The following is a 20,086-nucleotide window of genomic DNA, read 5'->3' as shown; positions in this document are numbered from 1 at the left end:
CTTAACATACCTATTTTCTTCTCTTATTTTTTTTTAAATGAAACTATTAAAGGATTACCGAGACTGAGGTTGACTATATATGGAATATAGACCCCGGATTTTCCAGCTCTTAATTAGGAAACAATGGAGAAACCTAAAAGCAGAAGTGATTTAAGGGGGAATATGCAAGTTATGCTATACAGCTCTATTCATAACATGCCTATATCCCCCCCAATCCAAGCAAGACCTTCCACTGTAATGAATTACATAAAACAAATGGCCCTCATGTTCAAAATGTTCAGCTGGAACCTGAACACTGATTCCATCCCATTGGGATTGTACAACACTGCAAAGTGAACCCCTTTATTCATTTTTTTCTATATACAGCAGCCTTTCCTAGCTTTGTGTTCCCTCTCTGGTGTCTTGCTGTGGTGTCTATATATATTGGGTTCATGTATTTACGTAAACCAACTAGTTAGGAATCCTGGAGTATTGCTCTGACACTCCCAACATTCACCCTTTAGGAGAAATGTCAAAAATATCACCGTGGCGCACGTAACTATCTAGTTCTGAGGTAAGTGAAACCTCTCACTGTGTACCTAATATTCCTCCTCACTTTTCTAATAATATAAATGCCTTCGTATCATAATGGCTTCTTAAAATTGGCTTCGACTAAGAAGATAACTTCAAGTAGTTCCTTGTTATTTCAAAATTGTAAATTATAAATTATTGAGATCACAATATAGATAACTACATTATAGTACAGAAAGAATGTTGGTCCTTACCTGAACATTTCTTTTTGGTAGACGAGAGGGAGGGACAGCTGCCAAGCTCCACTTGGACTTATTGTCCATTTGCCAATTGTGTAATCATAATAACCGCCTAGAGGTCACTGAGGCTCAGAACGAGTATTTACGACATCTAGGGTGGCATCGGCAGAAAACTGCGTGGCAGCAATGATTTTTGTAATATCTTGGTGAAGTCCCTCATCCTGAACCGGAATGCGATCTTGGAACTGGTGAAGCCACATGACAGCTGATCGGTTGAAATAGGAGGCAGCTGTAGCAGATTTTATGGCCCACACAGAGGCATTGAAATTCTTACGTAACGTAAGTTCTGCCCACTTGTCCTCCAGTTTCAACTTATCAGCCACATCTCCTGTCACTACAGACAAGGAATTAGCAAGGGTGGCTACTGGGGTGTCCACATTAGGCAATTGAAGTGCCTGGGGAAAAGCCTGCTCCATGTTGAAGAAGCGGATTGGGAAAGGTGGAAGGGCGAGACCACTGATTCTTTACCACCTCTAGAAAAAGGAGAGGAGCAGGGACCTTATTGGTCGCTGTATTAGAGAACATGACCATGTTAGGGTCTCTGGGTGGAGGAATGGCAGGGTCCCCTGTTCCGACCTTAATGGTCTTCCTAGCTTTGTGTAACAAAGGTTTAAACATGGGGGGAGCAAAGAGATTGGGAAAGGCTGGAGGGTCCGGGAGAATAGTCTTTTCGTCTTCCGAAAGCCCCATGTCCTGGCGAGGGTCATCCCCTAACACTGAGCCCTCACTAACCACTGAGAGAGAAGGGGGTCTTGCAGATTGATATCTATGTTCAGAAGAGCTCCTTGCCTGTTGAGAAACCTGGGGCCTAGGCTCCCTAGAAGACTGTTGTTCCCTTAAGGAAACTGCAGAGGCAGAGGAAATAAGTCTCTTAATGCTCTCAAGGAGCAACTCCAGATCCTCAAACTCATCCTCAGAGTGTCCTGGGGCAGGACCCTGCAGAGCTAGGGTGTAGGGAGGGAGGAAATCCCGAAATGAACCCTCCAAGGGGTCCCTAACCACCTCCCTGGGCCCTTGAGGAGAGACAGGAGGGGATGGAGAAATTTCCAGACCAGATTGTCTGCGTGCCCCAGTGGGAGAGACAGAAGGGGAAGAAGAGCTAAACCTCCTGGGAGGAGAGGCCGAATGATTAGATCCCGGCATTAAAGGAGATCTGGATCTGATAGGAGAAGAGGGCTTGTTGGCTTGGGCTTGGTGTTCTGCCCTAGCAATCCTCCTTTCCAGGGCCTGCTGATGCCGGTTTTCATCCCTCTGGGTTGCTCAAGAGGGGCGCTGGAATGCTGAAGGCTTAGCTGCTGCTGCCCTGATTCTGGGCCCAACTATCTCTCTCTCCTCGGCCTTGTTGAGGGCACTCCCCGGGGCCTGTGAAGTGGCCAGCCTGCTATCTGCCATTGGTGCCACTCACGTGTCCTGGAAAGGCTATTCTGCCTAGAAGCCACCAGATGGTGCAAGAGCCTTGCGGGAAGTATTGGGCTGCCGAGGCTGAACCTTGCCGGCCCGACTCCAACCGCGATGCAAGCAGATGGCCCAGGGCCAGAAAATGGCCGTCTCCACGTGCGTGCTTTCAAAATGGCCACCAGAGGTCTCTGCGCGCCAAAAAGGGCTTTGTTTCTTCAGCCACGGCTTGAATTTGCTTGCCATGGCGTTCAGGAGCAGCTTCTTGTTTTAATTAAAGCCGCCCACAGCCCAATTGGCGCCTCTAGCCTGCAGCCCTTCCCGCAGAGCTGCCGTAACGGAGTCTGACACCCCCACAGTTCCAGGGACTGGTCAGAGCTCCCGGTATCCACAGTGAGAGAGCGGAACGTCAATTAGCTCTCCCTCGGCTTGCTGTGAGACGGAGGACCTTTTCTCAGCAAGATCGCGGCTCAATGGTTTGGAATTTAAAGTAGCCAATAGACCGAATCAAATTAAATAGTAGAATTTACTCACTCTCTCTGGGAACGAAAAGCAGTGCTTGGACCAAAAGACTGAAAGGAACTGGGAGCCAAAAGGGAAAGGAGGAAGTTAAAAGAAATTTTCCTCAGTCTTTGGATCAATCAGGCTGTGAGAATATCCCAAGAGTCTCCCCTCCCTCGAGTCTACCGGAAAATGGTTAACTTGCTTTATGAATTTTTTTGTTGATTGTTTGGTAAACCACCACAAATCTGTAAATGAACTGGAGGTAAACAAGTGGAGTGAATGAAGGAATAAATAAGCAGGTTTGCTGTTAAATTAAAAAATATATACATTTCTAAAGTTCCTCCTGAATGTGAGAACAAATCCAATTATACGTCACTGGAAGTATACAAATTTGAATCAGAGTATCATAAATTACAGTATTTTGATGTCATTATCTATATATATTCCTATAAAATAGGCATAACCTTATCAATGTACTGGTGTCTATCTAATTCATATCGACAATAGTGTTAAACATTTAGGCCTGTGACAAATTGAATTTAAATAGTTCTGTAAGAAATTGTCTCATGACATCAAGCAAAAAAAGCTATCAAGCAAAAAATATTACTGGTGTTTTTGATGAACAAATAAACTGCAATGTATTTTGAAAACAAACTGATGGTTTATAAAACCATGAAAATTACTTGCTAAAGTGGAAAAACAACCTTTAGATTTACATCAGCAATTTTATTTTAATCAGTGGGCTTTCAGAGGGATTTCAGATAGATGTAAACAATACATCCCATCTAAATATTTTTTCTAATACATGCCAACAACATAGATTATATGCTATGATAATATGCACATTGCTAAAAGAAAAACTATGGTATGTTAATAGACAATGCATACAAAATATGTTTCATGCTTGCAGTTCAGATCTTCACAGAAGTGCCTTTTGAATGTGAATTTTATTTTTAGGCTGAATTATTAGCGTTCTATCTGGGCAATTACATTATAAAATTGTGTATTATCTAATTAAAAATCTGTACCCATCTGAATCATTTTAATAGTTCAATAAAAAGACTATAGAGCTATATTTCATTTATACCATCTTTCAGTTTACAATAATAACTAACTTTGGTGGTAATTACATAACAATATGATACTAAAATATTATATCTATAATGAAGGATTTTAAAAGTCAACATGAAATGCCCATACAATGCAGAATCCTAAATCAAAAATATGTAACAGTTTTAAATTTAGAAATCAGTGCTTTTAAATCAAGGAAACATCTTTTAGCAATTAGGTTTTCTGATTCAAATGTTGTATCCTAAAATATCAGGTATTGGGGAACTTTATCTGGAGGATAGGATATTTTCCTATATAAGTCTACTCCCCAGAATCTTATTTGAGTAAACACATTATATTACTATGCAACAATCTGGAAAATATAAAGGAGAAGGAAGTTTTAATCTGCAACTAAATGAATACAGTACGCGAAGTAACTGGTGGTTTATTCCTTCTCTTTGAAAGGTGACACATAATTCAGTTGTAAACCTTAACCTCAATAGAAAAAAAATCTGGCATAAAGTTTTCATGATTTTATTATAGATATATTATTCGGTACCATTCTGTCCTTGCTAGGACTTTTACTCGCATTGATTTATTACACACTACCTAATGGTTGGTTGACTGCAACTATTATCCCTCTTCCCTAATCTCTAAAACATATATAGTTGTAAGAGATAAAATTGCCTCCCAAACGTTCTTCCTGATATGGCATTGAAGATGATTAAATTTCTCCTTCAGAAATTAGAAATTTGGCTTGCTCCCTCCAAGAACTCTCAAGTTTTCAAGAAGGTTGTTCCACAAGCTTCCCTAGCAAAATGTTTCTTGAAGAATTATTGCATTTTTTGATAATTTGTATGTTAATGGACAAGGCGCTAAGCTAGAGGAAAAAAAACAGTTTTGATGTAGTGGTGAGGACTTTGAGCTAGCAATTGGGAAAATGTGAGTTCTAGTCTTAACATAAGCGCAAAGCCAGGTGGGTGACCTTGAACCATCCCACCGCTGTTCAAAGGGGCATGCGTGCATGTATTTACGCATACACAACACATAGATACACCGAAACTGAAGTGGTTTTTCAGTAAGATTATAATGAGAAGACCAAAGATTTAATTTTGACATACCATTCTAGGCACATGATATTGTTCTTCCTTTGGGTAAAAGGCGCATCAAAAATGGTAATAACAATGCACAAATTTGATTAGCTAAGAGCTCAACAAATTCAGATAAACTAGAAAGTTCATTAGAAAAACTATTCTTTTTGGGCCCACTTTCTTCTTTTAGAAGAAAGATTGTCAGTTGGTCTTATCTGAACTGCATGTCTCGAGGGTGGTGTGGGAGCAGTCACTAAATGAGTATTGTTACGGCCCAATTGCCTGGAGACTGAGGTAAATCTGAGGACACGCCCTCTGTTGCTTCTGGTGACTCCCCAGATTAACCGATGATTCGGAAGAAGAACCTGGAAGGGAAGAGAAGAAAAAACCAATGGTAGCTTCCCTTCCTGAACTCTGGATGGTCTGTGGTTGCCTACTCAGGCCCGGCGCTGGCGCCTGAAGGACGGGAAGTGACTGCTCCCACACCACCCTCGACACATGCAGTTCAGGTAGGACCAACTGACAGTCTCCGAGGTGGGCTGTGGAAGGAGTCACTGAATAGGACATACCAAAGCTAGATGTCCATGGGAGGGATTATTGGGCCTGAGTCCCCCGAGTGTCCAGGACACCCCGAAGAACCCACCTCCAGAAGGATGCCTCGGCCGAGGCATACGTATCTAACCAGTAATACCTGATGAAGGGTGAAGGAGAGGACCAGGCTGCAGCTCTGCAGATGTCCTCGATGGGAGCCTGGATGGCCCTGGCTGCTGAGGGAGCCACGCTCCTCATGGAGTGCGCAGTAATGTCCTGTGGCACGGGCAGCCCTCAAGCCTCGAAGGCCTTGGAGATGGCCAATCTAATCCACCTGCTGGTGGTGGTAGGCAAGACCTTGGCGCCCTTGGAAGGTGTGGAAGGAGACAAAGAGGGCCTCCGACTGTCTGAAGGGGGCTGTGCGCTTGAGATAAATGTGCAGGGCCCTTCTCACGTCTAAGTGATGCCAGGACCTTTCCTTCTCAGAAGAAGGATGAGGGCAGAAGTCCGGGAGAATGACCTCCTGCCCCCTGTGAAAGGGGGAATTGACCTTGGGCATGAAGGCTGGGTCAAGCCTGAGTACGACTCTGTTGTTGTGAAAGGTGCAGAGGTCGGCCCTAGAGGACAAAGCGTTAAGCTGGGAAATCCTCCTGGCCGAGGTGACTGCCACGAGGAAGATCACCTTGAGGGTGAGGAGTTGAAGGCTAACCTCTCTAAGGGGTTTGAAGGGCGGCTCCAGGAGTGCCTGGAGGATCGTGGGCAAATCGGAGGGGAACTGGTGGACCACCGGAAGCCGGAGGTTGGTCGCCCCCTTGATGAATCTTTTGATGACTGGGACCTGGGAGAGGGACTTGGAGCCCTCCCCCCGGAAGGATAGTGGCTAGAGCCGATACCTGTCTGCGTAGGGTGTTGTGAGCAAAACCTTTGTCCAGGCCCTCCTGGAGGAAGTCCAGTACCTGAGGGACGGAGGCTGATGAAGGTTCTACCTGCCTGGGTTGGCACCAGTTGGTGAAGGCAGTCCATGTTGCGTCGTAAATGCAGGTGGTGGATCTCCTTCTAGAAGCCTCTAAGGTGCTGATGACTCTGGAAGAGATCTGGGACACCCTCAATTGCTCCCGCTCAAGTGCCAGGCGGGTCAGATTGAGCCACTCCGGGTCTGGGTGGATCAGATTCCCCTGGCGCAGCTCCACCCTCCCCTGTGGAATACGCCAGGAAGGGCGGACCAACAATTCCACCAGGTCCGCGAACCAGGGTTGTCGTGGCCAGTGAGGGGCTACTAGAATGATCTCTGCCCTCTCTGCCACTAGCTTCCTCACGACCCCTGGAATAAGAGGAAGTGGAGGGAAGGCGTACAGAAGGCCTGCCGGCCACCTGCAGCATAGGGAGTCGGTGTCCATAGCCCCCCGGGTGGGGAACTGGGATATGAAATTCGGAACCTGAGTGTTCGATGGAGAGACGAAGAGGTCCACCGTCGGATGACCAAACCTCTGGCCGATCTGTGCGAAGATGCTGGAATGAAGTTGCCACTCTCCGTGGTCCACCGTCTCCCTGCTGAGCCAGTCCGCCTGTTGGTTCTCCACTCCAGAGATGTGCTCTACTCGAATCGACAGGAGGTTCCGCTCCGCCCAGCACCCAGGCGCTTTGCCTCGTCGTGAAGAGCCACGGAGTGAGTGCCTCCCTGCTTGTTTACGTGAGCCTTTGCCACCACGTTGTCCGTCAGGACCAAGATGTGATTCCTGGCGACTGTCTGTTTGAACTGGCGAAGGGCTAAGTGGATTGCCCTGAGCTCCAACCAATTGATGTTCTTCCGCAAGTCTGTCGGCGTCCACCGGCCCTGGGCCAACTGGGACTGCAGGTGGGCCCCTCAGCCGAACAGACTTCATCCGTGGTGAGGACCAGCCTGTCCGGTTCCCTGAAAAGAGACCCCTTTGCCAGGGAGGGGGACCTCCACCAGCGGAGGGAGAGCAGTACCTGAGGGGTCACTAGGACCTTGAAGCTTGTGTCGGTTGTTCCATTCCTCTGGTGGGGGAGGAGGAACCACTGCAGATCTCTGGCGTGAAGGCCAGCCCAGGGGATGATCCCGATGCAGGATATGAGCTTCCCGAGGAGCCTGGAGAGAAGATCTATGGGAACAGATCGAAGCCTGCAAATCTCCTGAACCAATTCCACAATGCTGTTCCCTGCGCTCCTGGGATAGGAAGACCCTACCCTCCACTGAATTGATAATGGTTCCCAGATGTTGGAGCCTGGTGGAGGGAGTCAGGTGGCTCTTCTCGAAGTTAATCGAGAACCCCAGGGAGGACAAAGTACTGATGGTGATACTGAGATCCCTCTCTGCGCGGGGAGCTGAGGGGGCTAGGACGAGGATGTCATCTAAATAACAGTGGAGGCAAACCAGGAAGGAACGGAGGTGGGCCATTACCTTGGTGAAGGTCCTGGGGGCAGAGGCCAGACTGAAGGGAAGGGCCCTATACTGGTAATGGTCTCCCCGGTATGAGAACCTGAGGAACCTGCAATGGTCAGGGGCGATCATAATGTGAAGGTAGGCCTCCGTGAGGTTGATGGAGGCTAGGAAATCCCCCTGCCTGACCCCTTCTAAGAGGGACTTGAGGGAAGCCATCTTGAACTTCTGGTAGACTATTCTGGAGTTTGAGATCTAGGATGGCCCTCTACCCCCCTGAACTCTTGGGGACTAGGAAAAGGTGCGAATAGAACCCTGATCCCTTCTCCTCCTCCGTAACCGGTTCTATGGCACTAATGTCCAGAAGATGGCAAATAGCTTCGTGCATGAGGGCGCACTCAGCCGGGTTCTTGGAGGAGGGAAAGGTGCGGAATCTACTGGGTGGATGGGAATGGAACTCCAGATGGAGTCCCCATTCTGATGGTTTGGAGGACCCAGGCATCCAAGGTAATGCCCTCCCAGCAGTCTGTGAAGAAAGAGAGGCGACCGCTGATGGGTAGATTCAATCCCGAATCACTTACCCCTGCGGAAAGAGCACCCCCCCTCGAAAGGGCCACTTGCCGGCCTGCTGGGGTCTAAACCTCTCCCTGGAGAACTGCCTGTCCCCCTGTCTGGAGTACCTGGGAGCAGAGTATCTTTGTGGCTGGTTGTCCTGCTCCGGTGGTCGGTATGAGGCTTTCCTGGCGTAGGGCGCCACTCGGTGATCTGCGCGTCTGGTGGTGGATGGGAAGACCTTCCTTTTGTTTTTATTCTCGACGAGGATGGGGTCCAAAGCAGGTCCAAAGAGCTTGTCTCCTGTGTACTCCACCTCTGCCAGGGGCCACTTTGCCTGGACCTCAGCCTGTCAGTGACGAAGCCATAAAAGGCATTTGGATGCCACCGAAGATGATAAGTTCCTGGAGGAATAATTTACCACATCCAGGGTTGCGTCGGCCGAGAACTGGGTCACCGTCAGCAGCTTTGTGATGTCCTGTTGGAGCCTTACATCTGAAGCGGGTGTCCTATCCCAGATCTGCTCCAGCCACAAGATGGTGGATCTATTAAAGAAAGATGTGGCGGCCGCTGCCTTGATAGCCCATGAGACAGCCTGGAAGGTCTTACGCATGACCAGCTCCGCTCTCCTGTCCTCTGCCTTTAGACAGCTGGAGATATCTCCTGTTACTACGGAGGAAGCGGAGGCCAAGGCTGCCACTGGAGCGTCCACGGAAGGCACCTGCAATGCTTGGGTAAAGGATGCATTTAGGTTTAGAACCTACGATCATTACTCCCAGGAGTGGGGAAAGAACCAGCTTGGTTCACTGGGACTTGAGAACCTCCAGGAAGAGGTCCGGGGTGGGGATCTCCTCCTTCTCAACCTGGGGCCTATGAAAGGCGCCCTGCTTCTTCTTCCCACCACTAGTGCTAGGGGTGGGGTTCTGGCTAGGAGCCGAAAGAGGATCCAGATCTGCTGTGGCCTTGGCCTTGCGCAGAAGGGAACTGAACAATGCGGGGGGGAATAACCCTGCAATGGAGGGGGTCTCTGGAGCTGAGGGGTCCTCATCCTCTGAAAACCCCAAATCCTTCTGTTTCCCCCCCCCCAACTCCGAGCCCTCGCTGCCAGTGGAAGGTGATGAGGCTTGGGAGTCCCTGGGGGCTGGAGACTCTGGCCTGGCTGTGTGATCCCGTGGAGCACCACGGGTAGACCGGGACCTGGCTCCCTGAAACTGGTGCTGCATGCCCGAGGCGATGCCATCTGCAATGGCCCTGGCCAGCACTTTCTGGAAACTTTCAGGCAGTTCTGGGTAGGCAGGGGAAAGGATAGGAGGTCCCCTGTTGTCCTGTCCCTGAGTTCAGTGGCCTGAGGGACCAAGCGCTGCCTGGGAGAACCCACTGCCCTACGTCCAAAGAGGTCCCCCCTCGCCCCCGGTGAATGAGAGGGAGATAGAGGGGGGACAGGGGACTACATTCCCTCGAACGCCTCTCTGGACCTGGAGAGCCAAGTTCCTGTAATAGAGAAGGGGGCCTGCAGGGAGAGCATGACCTAGCTGGGGAGGGGCTGATACAATCCCTAGCCCTCCTACTGGTCACCCTGGTAGAAGGGGCCTCTTCCCTTCTGGAAGATTTGGCGGAACACTTCCTAGGAAGTGATCTCCCCCTGGGCCTTGGGCCTACCCCCCTAGAGGTTCCCTCGCCCAGGTCAGAAGGCCCTGGAGAGCTGGGAGCCACTGCTCCCTTGCTCCTCATGGCATCCACCATCGCAGTATTCACAGTTGTGAATCCTTCTCTCTCCTTCTCTCTCTCTCCTTCTCTCTACCTCCACTAGGCCTGGTCTCCTGGACTTCACGGATCCGGTGCTCCTTCAGATCCGCAGTCTTCCTAGCCACCCGCCGACCTGTGGGTCGAACAGAGAATGCTGCACCGCCTTGCGCTGGCCCTCTCCGGATGGCCGGACGGAGCTTGGGCCCGACGATCCTGTGTCCTGAGATGCTGGGGAGCTGCAGCAACTGAGAACAGTCACCTTGGTGCTCTGCGCGTGCGCCCTGCTTTCCAAGATGGCAACCGCCAACCACGCAGTCTGATGCCTAGAGCGGTTCTGGGTGAACCGCTCCTTCCTCATCTTGCTGCCTCCGAAGTCTTCGTGGATTCGGTTGGCTTCCTCTTCTCCGGACGGCAGCGGCACTCGAGGCTCAGCTTTTGCCCCCCCCCCTTCCACCAGATGCCAGTGTTGCGGGGCCTGCAAAACTACAACGAACGCGGATTGCGCTTAGGCAGGCAGAAAAAGGGCACGAAAACCGAGGTAGGAGAGGCAAAAAATAAAAAGCTGCAAAAGCTGCAGATCTAGCAAAAAAGGGAAAAATACTACAAAAAAATACTAAACTAAATGCTAATTACTGGAGAGTCACTGAATAGCTCCTGTTAGGCTAAAGACTGAGGTTAATCTGGGGAGTCACCAGGAGGAACAGAGGGAGTGTCCTCAGATTTACCTCAGTCTCCAGGCAATTGGGCCGTAACAATACCCATTCAGTGACTCCTCCCACACCCCACCTCAGAGACCAGGTTGACAGTTTTTGACTATCAATTGATTAATATCAAAGGAATTGTTTGGTTGCTGTGGGAGCAAAGAAAAGAGATGGGAAAGCTCTTTTACTTCCCTAAAACAGAAGTTAGCTGAGGCTGCAGGAAGCTGTGCTAAGCAAGTGGTGACAAAACATCTAGCAAGCAGCCAATACCTACACCAGCAACCAGAGCCCAATACCGTCTATTTGCAAAATAATGCTCTTCGTCTTTGTTTAAATGACCCTGTTTTCAGCATTGTGAGACAGGCAGCATGCCTCTCTAGCTGTCGTACCACTTTCATAATATAGAACTAGGTTACTTAAGCATGATAAATGTCCATATTATTTGCAGTGGAAAAGAACTAAAGCACAGTTATAGCTATCAAAGCTGGTAGCAAACACCTGGATGACCAACAGATGAAAGCAGAGTTCATTTATTATATCTTTGCACCATCTAGAGCAGTGGTTCCCAATGTGGGGCAATTTGATTTTTAATGGGGGAAATCTGAATCTTGTTTAAACCAAGTTAATGGCCTTTTAGGCTTCCTCCACATGACTAGAGTTCACTTTTTGAGTAAAGTAAGAATTATATGTCACCTGGGGGGGGGGTCAGGATTTTAGAAATGCTTAGGTGGGGCATGGCCAAAAAAAGGTTGGGAACCACTTATCTAAAGGTTTGTCTGCATTTTTCTAGACCCAATATAGTACTGTACTATATATGCTTTCTTTAGGTAATGTGACCCTACATTTTTTAAATTAAAATACCATGAAAAATCTAATCCATTCTTGAACTAGTTTCATTAACAATAGGAGCACACAATTTCCCCCATTGTTGTATTTCCTTCATCCAGATCTTAGTGGAGTAGCACACTAAAGTATGTAGCAGTCCTAGTACCTTTATTATAATTTAAATGGAATATTTAAATTATAATCATATTTAAATATTCCATTCTATTCACACATATTCCCTTAGCAATGATATTTTTTGTTTTGATCTAGTGGTGATATTACACAGGTAAAGAATAGATGGAATTCAAGCAAAACAAGGTTAATTCAACATTTAGGTTATATCTCGTAAAGACCAAAGAGAAAAGATTCTTTTCTACTCAACTTTCAACTATTCAAATTAAATGAACACAAAAAATAAATTCTGGTAATTAAGCTTTTGGTGTCATAAATGATCTTCTGAATATAAGCTAAACTGAAAACCAGTGATACAAATTAACTGATACAATTCAAAAACAACAGCATAAGGTGAACGTGGTTTAGGTTCAATGAGGAACATAAAATCTATCATCTATAGCAATAATTGGTCAATTACTGAAAAAGTAATTTGTCTCAATGTGTTCCACAACCTCTATACAATTTGCCTCAGCCAATTATGTTTGCATGAAGAATAACAGAATATAAAATAAGTTTGCAAAACTTGAATGTGCTAAAATTATTTTTTTTCTTCTTACCTATAAGTTGTATTTGGAATATAAACATCTCTTGCAGGAAATTCCAAGATCTCTCTTGTTGGTCGAACTCTACTATCTGGGTAAAGTTTTACTTGCAACAGCTCTGGAGTTAGACAATAGTGTGGGTTCTCTGGGGCTGGAGAAATATCAATCTTCAACTGAGCTATGGAATGACAAATTATAGTATAATCAAACTTTAAAATAACCATTTGCCTAGAAAACAAAAACTGACCTTCAATGTTTTTCAGCAGTGATATGTACACTATACCTGTGATAGGTCTCAGGCGTCTTAAAACAGAAGAAGGCCTCTTCATATCCGCAAGGAATTTGTATAAATCTTCATCACTCAACCGGTCACCTTCCTATAATTGATAAATAAAGGAAGCAATCATTTCCAGCCATGTAACAAGTCTCCACCACTATTGTTGTCCTCCTCTATACAGTAGCCCTTGACTTACAACCATTCATTTAGTGACCATTTGAATGTACAACAGCACTGAAAAAAGTGACTTGACCATTTTTCACACTTATGACTGTTGCAGCTTCCCTATAGTGATCAAAATTTGGATGCTTGGCAACTGGCTCATATTTATAACAATTGCAGTGTCCTGGGGTCATGGGATCACCTTTTGCTACCTTCTGACAAGCAAAGTCAATGGGGAAGTTCTTGAAGGCCTAATGAAACTTTAACTAGTTAGGATAACATATTCTAAAATAATAACAATAACAACATATGACTAGTTGCGGCAAGAGTAAATATATCAAGATTGGTGGAATACCTGTTTAAAGAAGTTTGTCACTGTCAAAGTAGCTGGTCTAAAATTAGTCAGGTTACAGGCCTCATCCCCACTAGTGGTTCTTTCTAGAGAACGCCTACCAACAATGCTAGAATTTCTTCTTTCAGACCAAGATCCTTTGCGTTCTTTAAAAAAAAAGTAAGAGAAATAAAACTTTCATAATTACTTTTGAAAGTTAGCTGTATGAACTGTGGGAAAAACAAGATAAAGAGACAGTTATGCTAACACAATTTTACTCCTGAGGCATCAAAAATGCACAAAGCAGTCATTATCCTTACTTACTTCCTTCACAACAACCACACCAAGTGGCTTCTGCTTATTATAAATCACATGGCAATTTATGTCTTTATTTCTCAAAAAAATGATGAAGTTAGTCATTATGAAAAATATGGGTGGTTTAGAAACAGGAAATATAAATAAGCAAAATTCTGAATACTGAATAGTATCCAACAATAAAATACTCCATGATGCTTTGCAATAATAAAATCACTCTTGTGAGTTCGCCAGTCAGTAACATTTTCATAGGATTTAGCAGAATAGTTTTAGAAAACAGCAGATGGACTAGGAATAAAATCTCTAAAAGATCATTCTATTTTTTATTGCAGGATTATCCATTTTATTTCATGAGCTGTACACAAGGATTCTCAGAAGGCCTGGTAAATGCCAGGAAGATATATAACAAAGCAGTGATAAGACCCATGATCTTATAATGGATGAGACAACTAATTTGATATGAATCACTCAGACTGGGTGATCACTTCTTGCAGATAGGCTCATCTGAGTTTTGGCTTTGGCACCAATTGCAACCCCAAAGTTTGGAGTAACAGCAGTCATCCAAATGCCTTAACAAATTTGGAGGATTTATGCCATAGATAACATGTTGTGAGATCCTAGGTCTGTGAGGGTGAACCTGTGTGGCATGCGTGCCAGAGGTGGCACACAGAGCCTTCTCTGTGGACACACGTGCCATCGCCAGTTGCTCTTCTGGTTTCATGCGTGCCGGCCAGCTGGTCTCTGTGGGGGCTGGAGTGCTGGAAAACGGCCTGAAAACAGCCTGGAAAATGGCCTGGAAAACGGCCCTAAACGGCTGGACAAATGGCCAAAAATGGCCAAAAACAGGCTGGCCAGCAGGCCTTCGGATTTTCGGCACTCCGGCACATGCATGCGCGCACATGCACACGCATTCCGGTTTGGACACTTGGTGCTGAAAAGGTTCACCATCACTGTCCTAGGCGGTCCCTAGGAAGCAGGTTGATTTGCAAATGTTGTACTGGCCACTAAAGCTTGCTTTATCAAGTCTGCAGCAGACTCTGCAAAACTGTTAATTTGTGGAAACGTTGCCCTTGTGTGTCATAAAGCTGGTGTGCCACAGTAATTATGGCCATTGTGATCGGAACCAAATTTTTGAGGGTCCAATACAGTGGTGGGTTCTGGATCCCATTGCAACCGGTACACTGCAATGGGGCCGGGAGTCCAGCACATGCGCAATGTGCACATGCATACTTACCGCCCGCGATGCTCCAGCTTTTTGGCGCAGCATTGCACAGGCGCCATATGCTCCATGCGTGTGCGCCAAAGCCCCGATCGGCTCAAATACAGGTAAGGAGGACTGGCGGGTGGGTGGTCCCTCCGGAGCACCGTACCAAAACGGTACCTGGTGCTCCCAGCATGAACCGGGCGTATCCCACCACTGGTCCAATATGTATCAAGGATCACATACTGAATCTACTATTTTTTTGTCTCTGGGCAGTTGTGAACTGAAGATGGATTACATTACCATCATTTCTTTACCAAGGACAAATCACTTTGCTTTTGGCTTCCTAGTGCTGCCCTCTGTCCACAGAAAAGTCAGAAGCTATGTAATTAGACTGTCCCAAGTGACTAATAGACCCAGATGGATTTTAGAAAGGTTGGGATTTCTTTTCCTGGGGATCTGATGGTCTTGGTCTCCATTTGAAATAGATGTGCACTGACGATCTTGTGTCCAATTATATCAATGCACTTTTCTGTGTGTGAGTCCTGTAGTACTCCTTGGTATTCCAAAGGGTTATGAGAGATGGAATAGTAGAAGGAATGCCTAGTAGAAGGAATGCCTAGATGCTACTGAAAAAAAGACAAGAGTAGAATCAGACCAAGCATATGTAAGAAACCGTATAAGAAATTACACTTGGTGCTAAGAGCAGGAAAACGTAGCAATTCTTCTCTTAATGCCAATTCCTAGTGGCTAGAGTCTTCCTGGAAAAGAATGTGAACTTGGATCCATGAAGTAGTAAGCATGTTGTTGAAGTAGTTTTTCTTCTCTGTGACCAGTTTCAGTTTATGTTGCCAAGTGGAGGGAGGTCTATCCAACCACAGGGTTTGCAGAGTACCTCAGGGCTTGATATTCTCACCTCTCCTATTAATCATTTACATGAAATTACTGGCTGCTATTCAGCAACGTGAGATCAGGTATCTCCAGTGTACTAGTTATGCTATGTCAATTCATGTCTGTGTCTGGAAGTTTCCTGGGCCTGGATGGGAGTAACAAGCTAAAGTTTACTCCTGAAAAGACCAAATACTTATGGGTGCATAAATTGTCTGGTCCTGTTGATTTTTTATCTTTGGCTCTGAATGGAATTACACAGAGCTGATGTGTACTTATCCAGAACTCACACGATCTGCCTGTTCAAGGAACAAATAGCAGTGGTTGGTTCTTTGCACAGAATCATCTAATGACCAATTGCTCATCTCTCCTCATGGTCACTCATATTTGGTCACTTCAAATATGGATTACTGCAATGTGCTCTACATAAAGCTACCTCTGAAGACCACTTTAGATCTACAGCTCATGCAGAATAAGCAGCGGAAAAAGCTATGGATACATCTTGGTAAGTCCTTGAAATATCTCTGCTATGTGAACTTTGCAACTGAGCTTCCAGTCACAAAATGGCGGTCACCAACTGTAAACTCCTTTATGACATTGAATGTGGCTCAGAGACTGCCTCTCATTCATTACTTCTGCTCATCCTGAACTTCAAATCTCATTCACTGGGCAGCATCATGGAGTCTTCTCTGTTCCTGCCCTTTGGGAGTGGCTTCAAGCGTTTAAGCATTTCTTTACAAACTGGCTTTTCCCATAGATTCCCATAAGATAGGTTGGTGGTATGAATATTTGAAATGTCTGGCTTGTGTTGGTTTTAATTGCATGCTGATTATGTTTTTTATGGTTATTACAGTTTTTTATTGTTTGTAATGCTGAATGTTTTCATGTATCTGATTATTTTTGTACTTTTGGTGTGTTTTTAACTTCATAAGCCATCCAATACCATGTACGTATGTGAGATGGAAGGCAATATAAACTGAATAAATAAATAAAATACTATCCAGCCAGTTTGCCTCTGAGTTGAGGCAGCTTTATGGGAGGGAGGGAGGGAGGGAGGACAGACGGATTTAGTAAAAATGAAAAAAATGAAATGGAAGTTAATAAATATGTATTGTGTAGCATACTCAATCCAGTGGTGGGTTCTGGCATGGCAGGTACGCCCCAGTAAGGGGCACTGTACTGGAATGGTGCTTTGGAGGGCCCACCCGCGTTCCTTACCTGTATTTGAGCCAACTGGGCCATTTGCGCATGCGCACGCAGCATACTGCGCCTGCTCAACGCTCCACCGAGCAGCTGGAGCATCGCTGGGCAGTGGGTGTGCATGTGTGCACAGCGCACATGCATGTGGTGGATGCCCGGCCTCGTCACAGTGTACCGGTTGTGATGAGATCCGGAACCCACCACTGACTCAATCCAAACTCTGTGATGGTCAAAAGAAATACAGCAGTAACCTACATTTTGCAGAAAAATAATTAGAGCAGGCCTGGACAGTTCTACATTATATTTTTATTATATGTGTATGTATAGCAACATACCTAATACTTCTGTCTATTTTCTCTACAACAAGAAACCAGTGAGATGAGCTGAGCTGAGAAAGTATGACTAGCTCAAAGTCACCCAGCCAGCTTTCTTGCCTAAGGCAGGACTGGAACTAACCATTTCCGGTTTCTAGGTCAGCACCTTAACCACTACCAAACTTAGCTCTCTGTTTTATGAAAGGAAGAACTAATCTATTTCTGGAAGAGGTTGATATCCAGCAAGATTTGCCCTTTTTGTCAACTTCCCCTTTAGTCTCCCCCAACAGTTGTTTGTACTTCGCTCTAAACCTCTAAGCCTTTCATAAAGGCTTAAAAACTTGGCTATGTTCCCGTGCCTCTGATGCTGAATATGTTAAGGACCCAATTGGCTATATTGCTATCTGGCCAAGTAGCTTGCTCCTATGTATATTTAATCTGAATGCTTTATGTTTTTTATTGGTTTAAAATGTTTTTAGTATTTTTAATAATTATGTTTTTTTTTCCTTTTTGAATTGTAAGCCATCCAGTTGTCAGGTTTCCGTAAGATGCCCTAATTAACTCAGCTAACTTAGCTTTATGAGTTGACACCAGTATCATTGACTGAAATGGGCAGCTGCAGAAATGGAGGGAGGTAGGGTGAAAAAGAAAGAAAGAAAGAAAGAAAGAAAGAAAGAAAGAAAGAAAGAAAGAAAGAAAGAAAGAAAGAAAGAAAGAAAGAAAGAAAGAGGCAACAAAATAGAATAAACTTGGATTAAGATAAGGGGAAGAATTATCTGAACCAGATGAAAAGAAAAAAAGGGAAGGTAAGTTCTGTTCAGGCATTACAAACCACATTCCCTTCTAGCCTTGAAGATGTTACCTACTTGGGTAATGAAACATCTGCAAGAAAGCAACCAAGCTCAGAGAGCACCAAGGACTCCACATTCCAAAAATATTAAAATTCACCAGACACTAAAACCCACTGGGTAACCTAGCTTTTTGGCAGCAAAATCTGCAGTCCTTTGCATCTCTAATCCATTTGCTTGTTTTCAGCAGCATATTCTATATTCTAAATATATACTATATGTGCATTTATTTCCACTAGTAATGAAATGCAGTTTTTTAAAGTAACAGATAGTACATAACTCAAAACAAATATTGCGGCTAGTAAGTAAGTAGTTTAAAAAAAGCAAACAATTTCACATATTGGTTTTTTGCTAAGACTTATTTTCAATTTTTTGTAATGTTTAGATATCTACCTCCAGTGGCAATTTCTACTTCTGCAGAATCTCTTTCCAAACTTCCAGCACTACTGACTATATTCATTAAATGAATAGCAGTCCACGCAAAAGGCATGCGATATTTGCCAAGTCTTTGGCAAAATTGTTCTGATTGGCTTTTCAGTTTGTCTAGTTTTTCCTTGTTCTGCAAAAATAAAAACAAGCAAATAAACCTGTTCACACAACTGAAATATTTCTAAAACATTAATAGTTCTCTGCTAATTATAATATGTCAGTTCATGTTTAAAAGCTGAAACTTGGCATATTTCTAAGAATTATTTTTAATATACTGTCGGAAATAAGGATTTGTTTAATTGAAGCATTTGATTGTATATATTCCTCAAATGAATTAAAGATTTTTTCCTAATATTATGTTAAGTAATGAAATTAACCTTTAAATGTGGTTTAAATATGCATGGTCAAATGAAAGGACTTGCCTCTAGTTGAAAGTGAAAATCACAGAATTTACAATTAAGTCACTAATAGAACCCAAAAGAATTCTCACAATATATCTCTAAACAGTTACAAGTTACACTGTATCTACAAGAGGAAATATCTGTTGCAACCAAACAAAAGGAGACTGATGCAAGATTATAAAAAAGCAGCTCAAACAGAGCTATTATTTATTCAGAATTCTTTCTAGATTTATGCCAATACCTCTAAAGTATTAACAATATTTTATAGTTAAATATGGGTAGTCCTCGATTTAAAACCATTCAGTTAGTGACTTTTTGAAGTTACAACAGCACTGAAAATAGTGACCTATGGCTGTTTTTCACACTTACAACCATGGGGATGCTACAGTGGTTATAAGTGTGAAATTTGGATTTGGATGCTTGGCAACTGAATCATAGTTATATCAGCTGCGGTGTCTTGGGGTCATGTGATTATCTTTTGTGACCTTTTGACAAACAAAGTCGATGGGGAAGCCATATTCACTTGAACAACCGTGATACTAACTGAACAACTGCACTTAACAACAACATTGTGGCAAGAAAAGTCATAAAATGGGACAAAACTCATTTAACAACCGTGTCACTGAGAAAAAGAAATTTGGGGCTCAATTGTGGAGGGCTTCTTCTATTTTTTTACAGAGCAGAATTTCAAACCATTATCTTGGTAGCTTTCCATTTATTATAGCACATAATTATGTTATGGGGCAACAGTAAACCACAAATTTTCATTTAAAGAGGAAGAATGGGGACATGATGCAAAGAGGCAAGAGTCAAGATACAAGATTTTGGCTTAGTCACATAGTGGCAAATCTAATTGAGCAATATGTCTAAATCCTCCCAAAAATTTACTCAAGCAAATTACTTATGAGAATGGGTTTCAGAAGCAGAACAGAATAGATAGAAACTTTAGCAACTTTGGCATCTCCAAAAGGCTAAAATACAAGGGGAATGGGAATTACTGCAAATTGCTTCATTTTGCACTATTTGTCAGTAGAATGACTTGCAATTCATGATTTGTATCTCTTATATGTGAACTGCTCCCCTTTCTTTAATGAATATAACAATCTACTGTTAAGTGCAGGGCACAATATACTTTTGGATGAAAAATTTAAAAAGTGCTTACCTTTGCAGCATCTGCTTCTTTCATAATCATATATGGCTCAGCACATTCCCCAATATCTCCTTGTTGTAGTACCTTTTCCAACTACTCAAAGAAAAGGCGGCAGAAAGGAGGATTGGTATGATTTAGGAAACATGTTTCATATATACAATATGTGATTGAAGTTGAACTTTCCAATCAATTACTAAATTCTACAGCTAGGAAGAGAGGTAATTTTTTGTGACTAGTTATATAAGCCAC

At 44.2% G+C, this 20,086-nt stretch overlaps 1 protein-coding gene across 9 annotated transcripts in view; it reads right to left on the bottom strand.

Annotated features, from left to right (window-relative positions):
- DOCK7 (dedicator of cytokinesis 7) overlaps window positions 1-20,086 on the bottom strand; it is a 150,343-nt gene that overhangs the window by 96,348 nt on the left and 33,909 nt on the right. For all 9 annotated transcript variants that reach the window (XM_087719564.1, XM_087719565.1, XM_087719566.1 and 6 more), the window contains exons 10-14: window positions 19,850-19,930; window positions 18,251-18,416; window positions 13,116-13,258; window positions 12,605-12,698; window positions 12,337-12,499 (exon numbers count right to left, since the gene is read on the bottom strand). In XM_087719564.1, the coding sequence (XP_087575690.1) occupies window positions 12,337-12,499; window positions 12,605-12,698; window positions 13,116-13,258; window positions 18,251-18,416; window positions 19,850-19,930 (647 nt within the window). The remainder of the gene's footprint in view (window positions 1-12,336; window positions 12,500-12,604; window positions 12,699-13,115; window positions 13,259-18,250; window positions 18,417-19,849; window positions 19,931-20,086) is intronic.

The sequence above is a fragment of the Thamnophis sirtalis genome, unplaced genomic scaffold (assembly GCF_051295495.1).
Source record: "Thamnophis sirtalis isolate CommonGarterSnake01/CBP01778 unplaced genomic scaffold, rThaSir2_p1.2 scaffold_7, whole genome shotgun sequence".
Taxonomy (NCBI): domain Eukaryota; kingdom Metazoa; phylum Chordata; class Lepidosauria; order Squamata; family Natricidae; genus Thamnophis; species Thamnophis sirtalis.
This window is presented reverse-complemented; position numbering and strand designations above follow the sequence as displayed.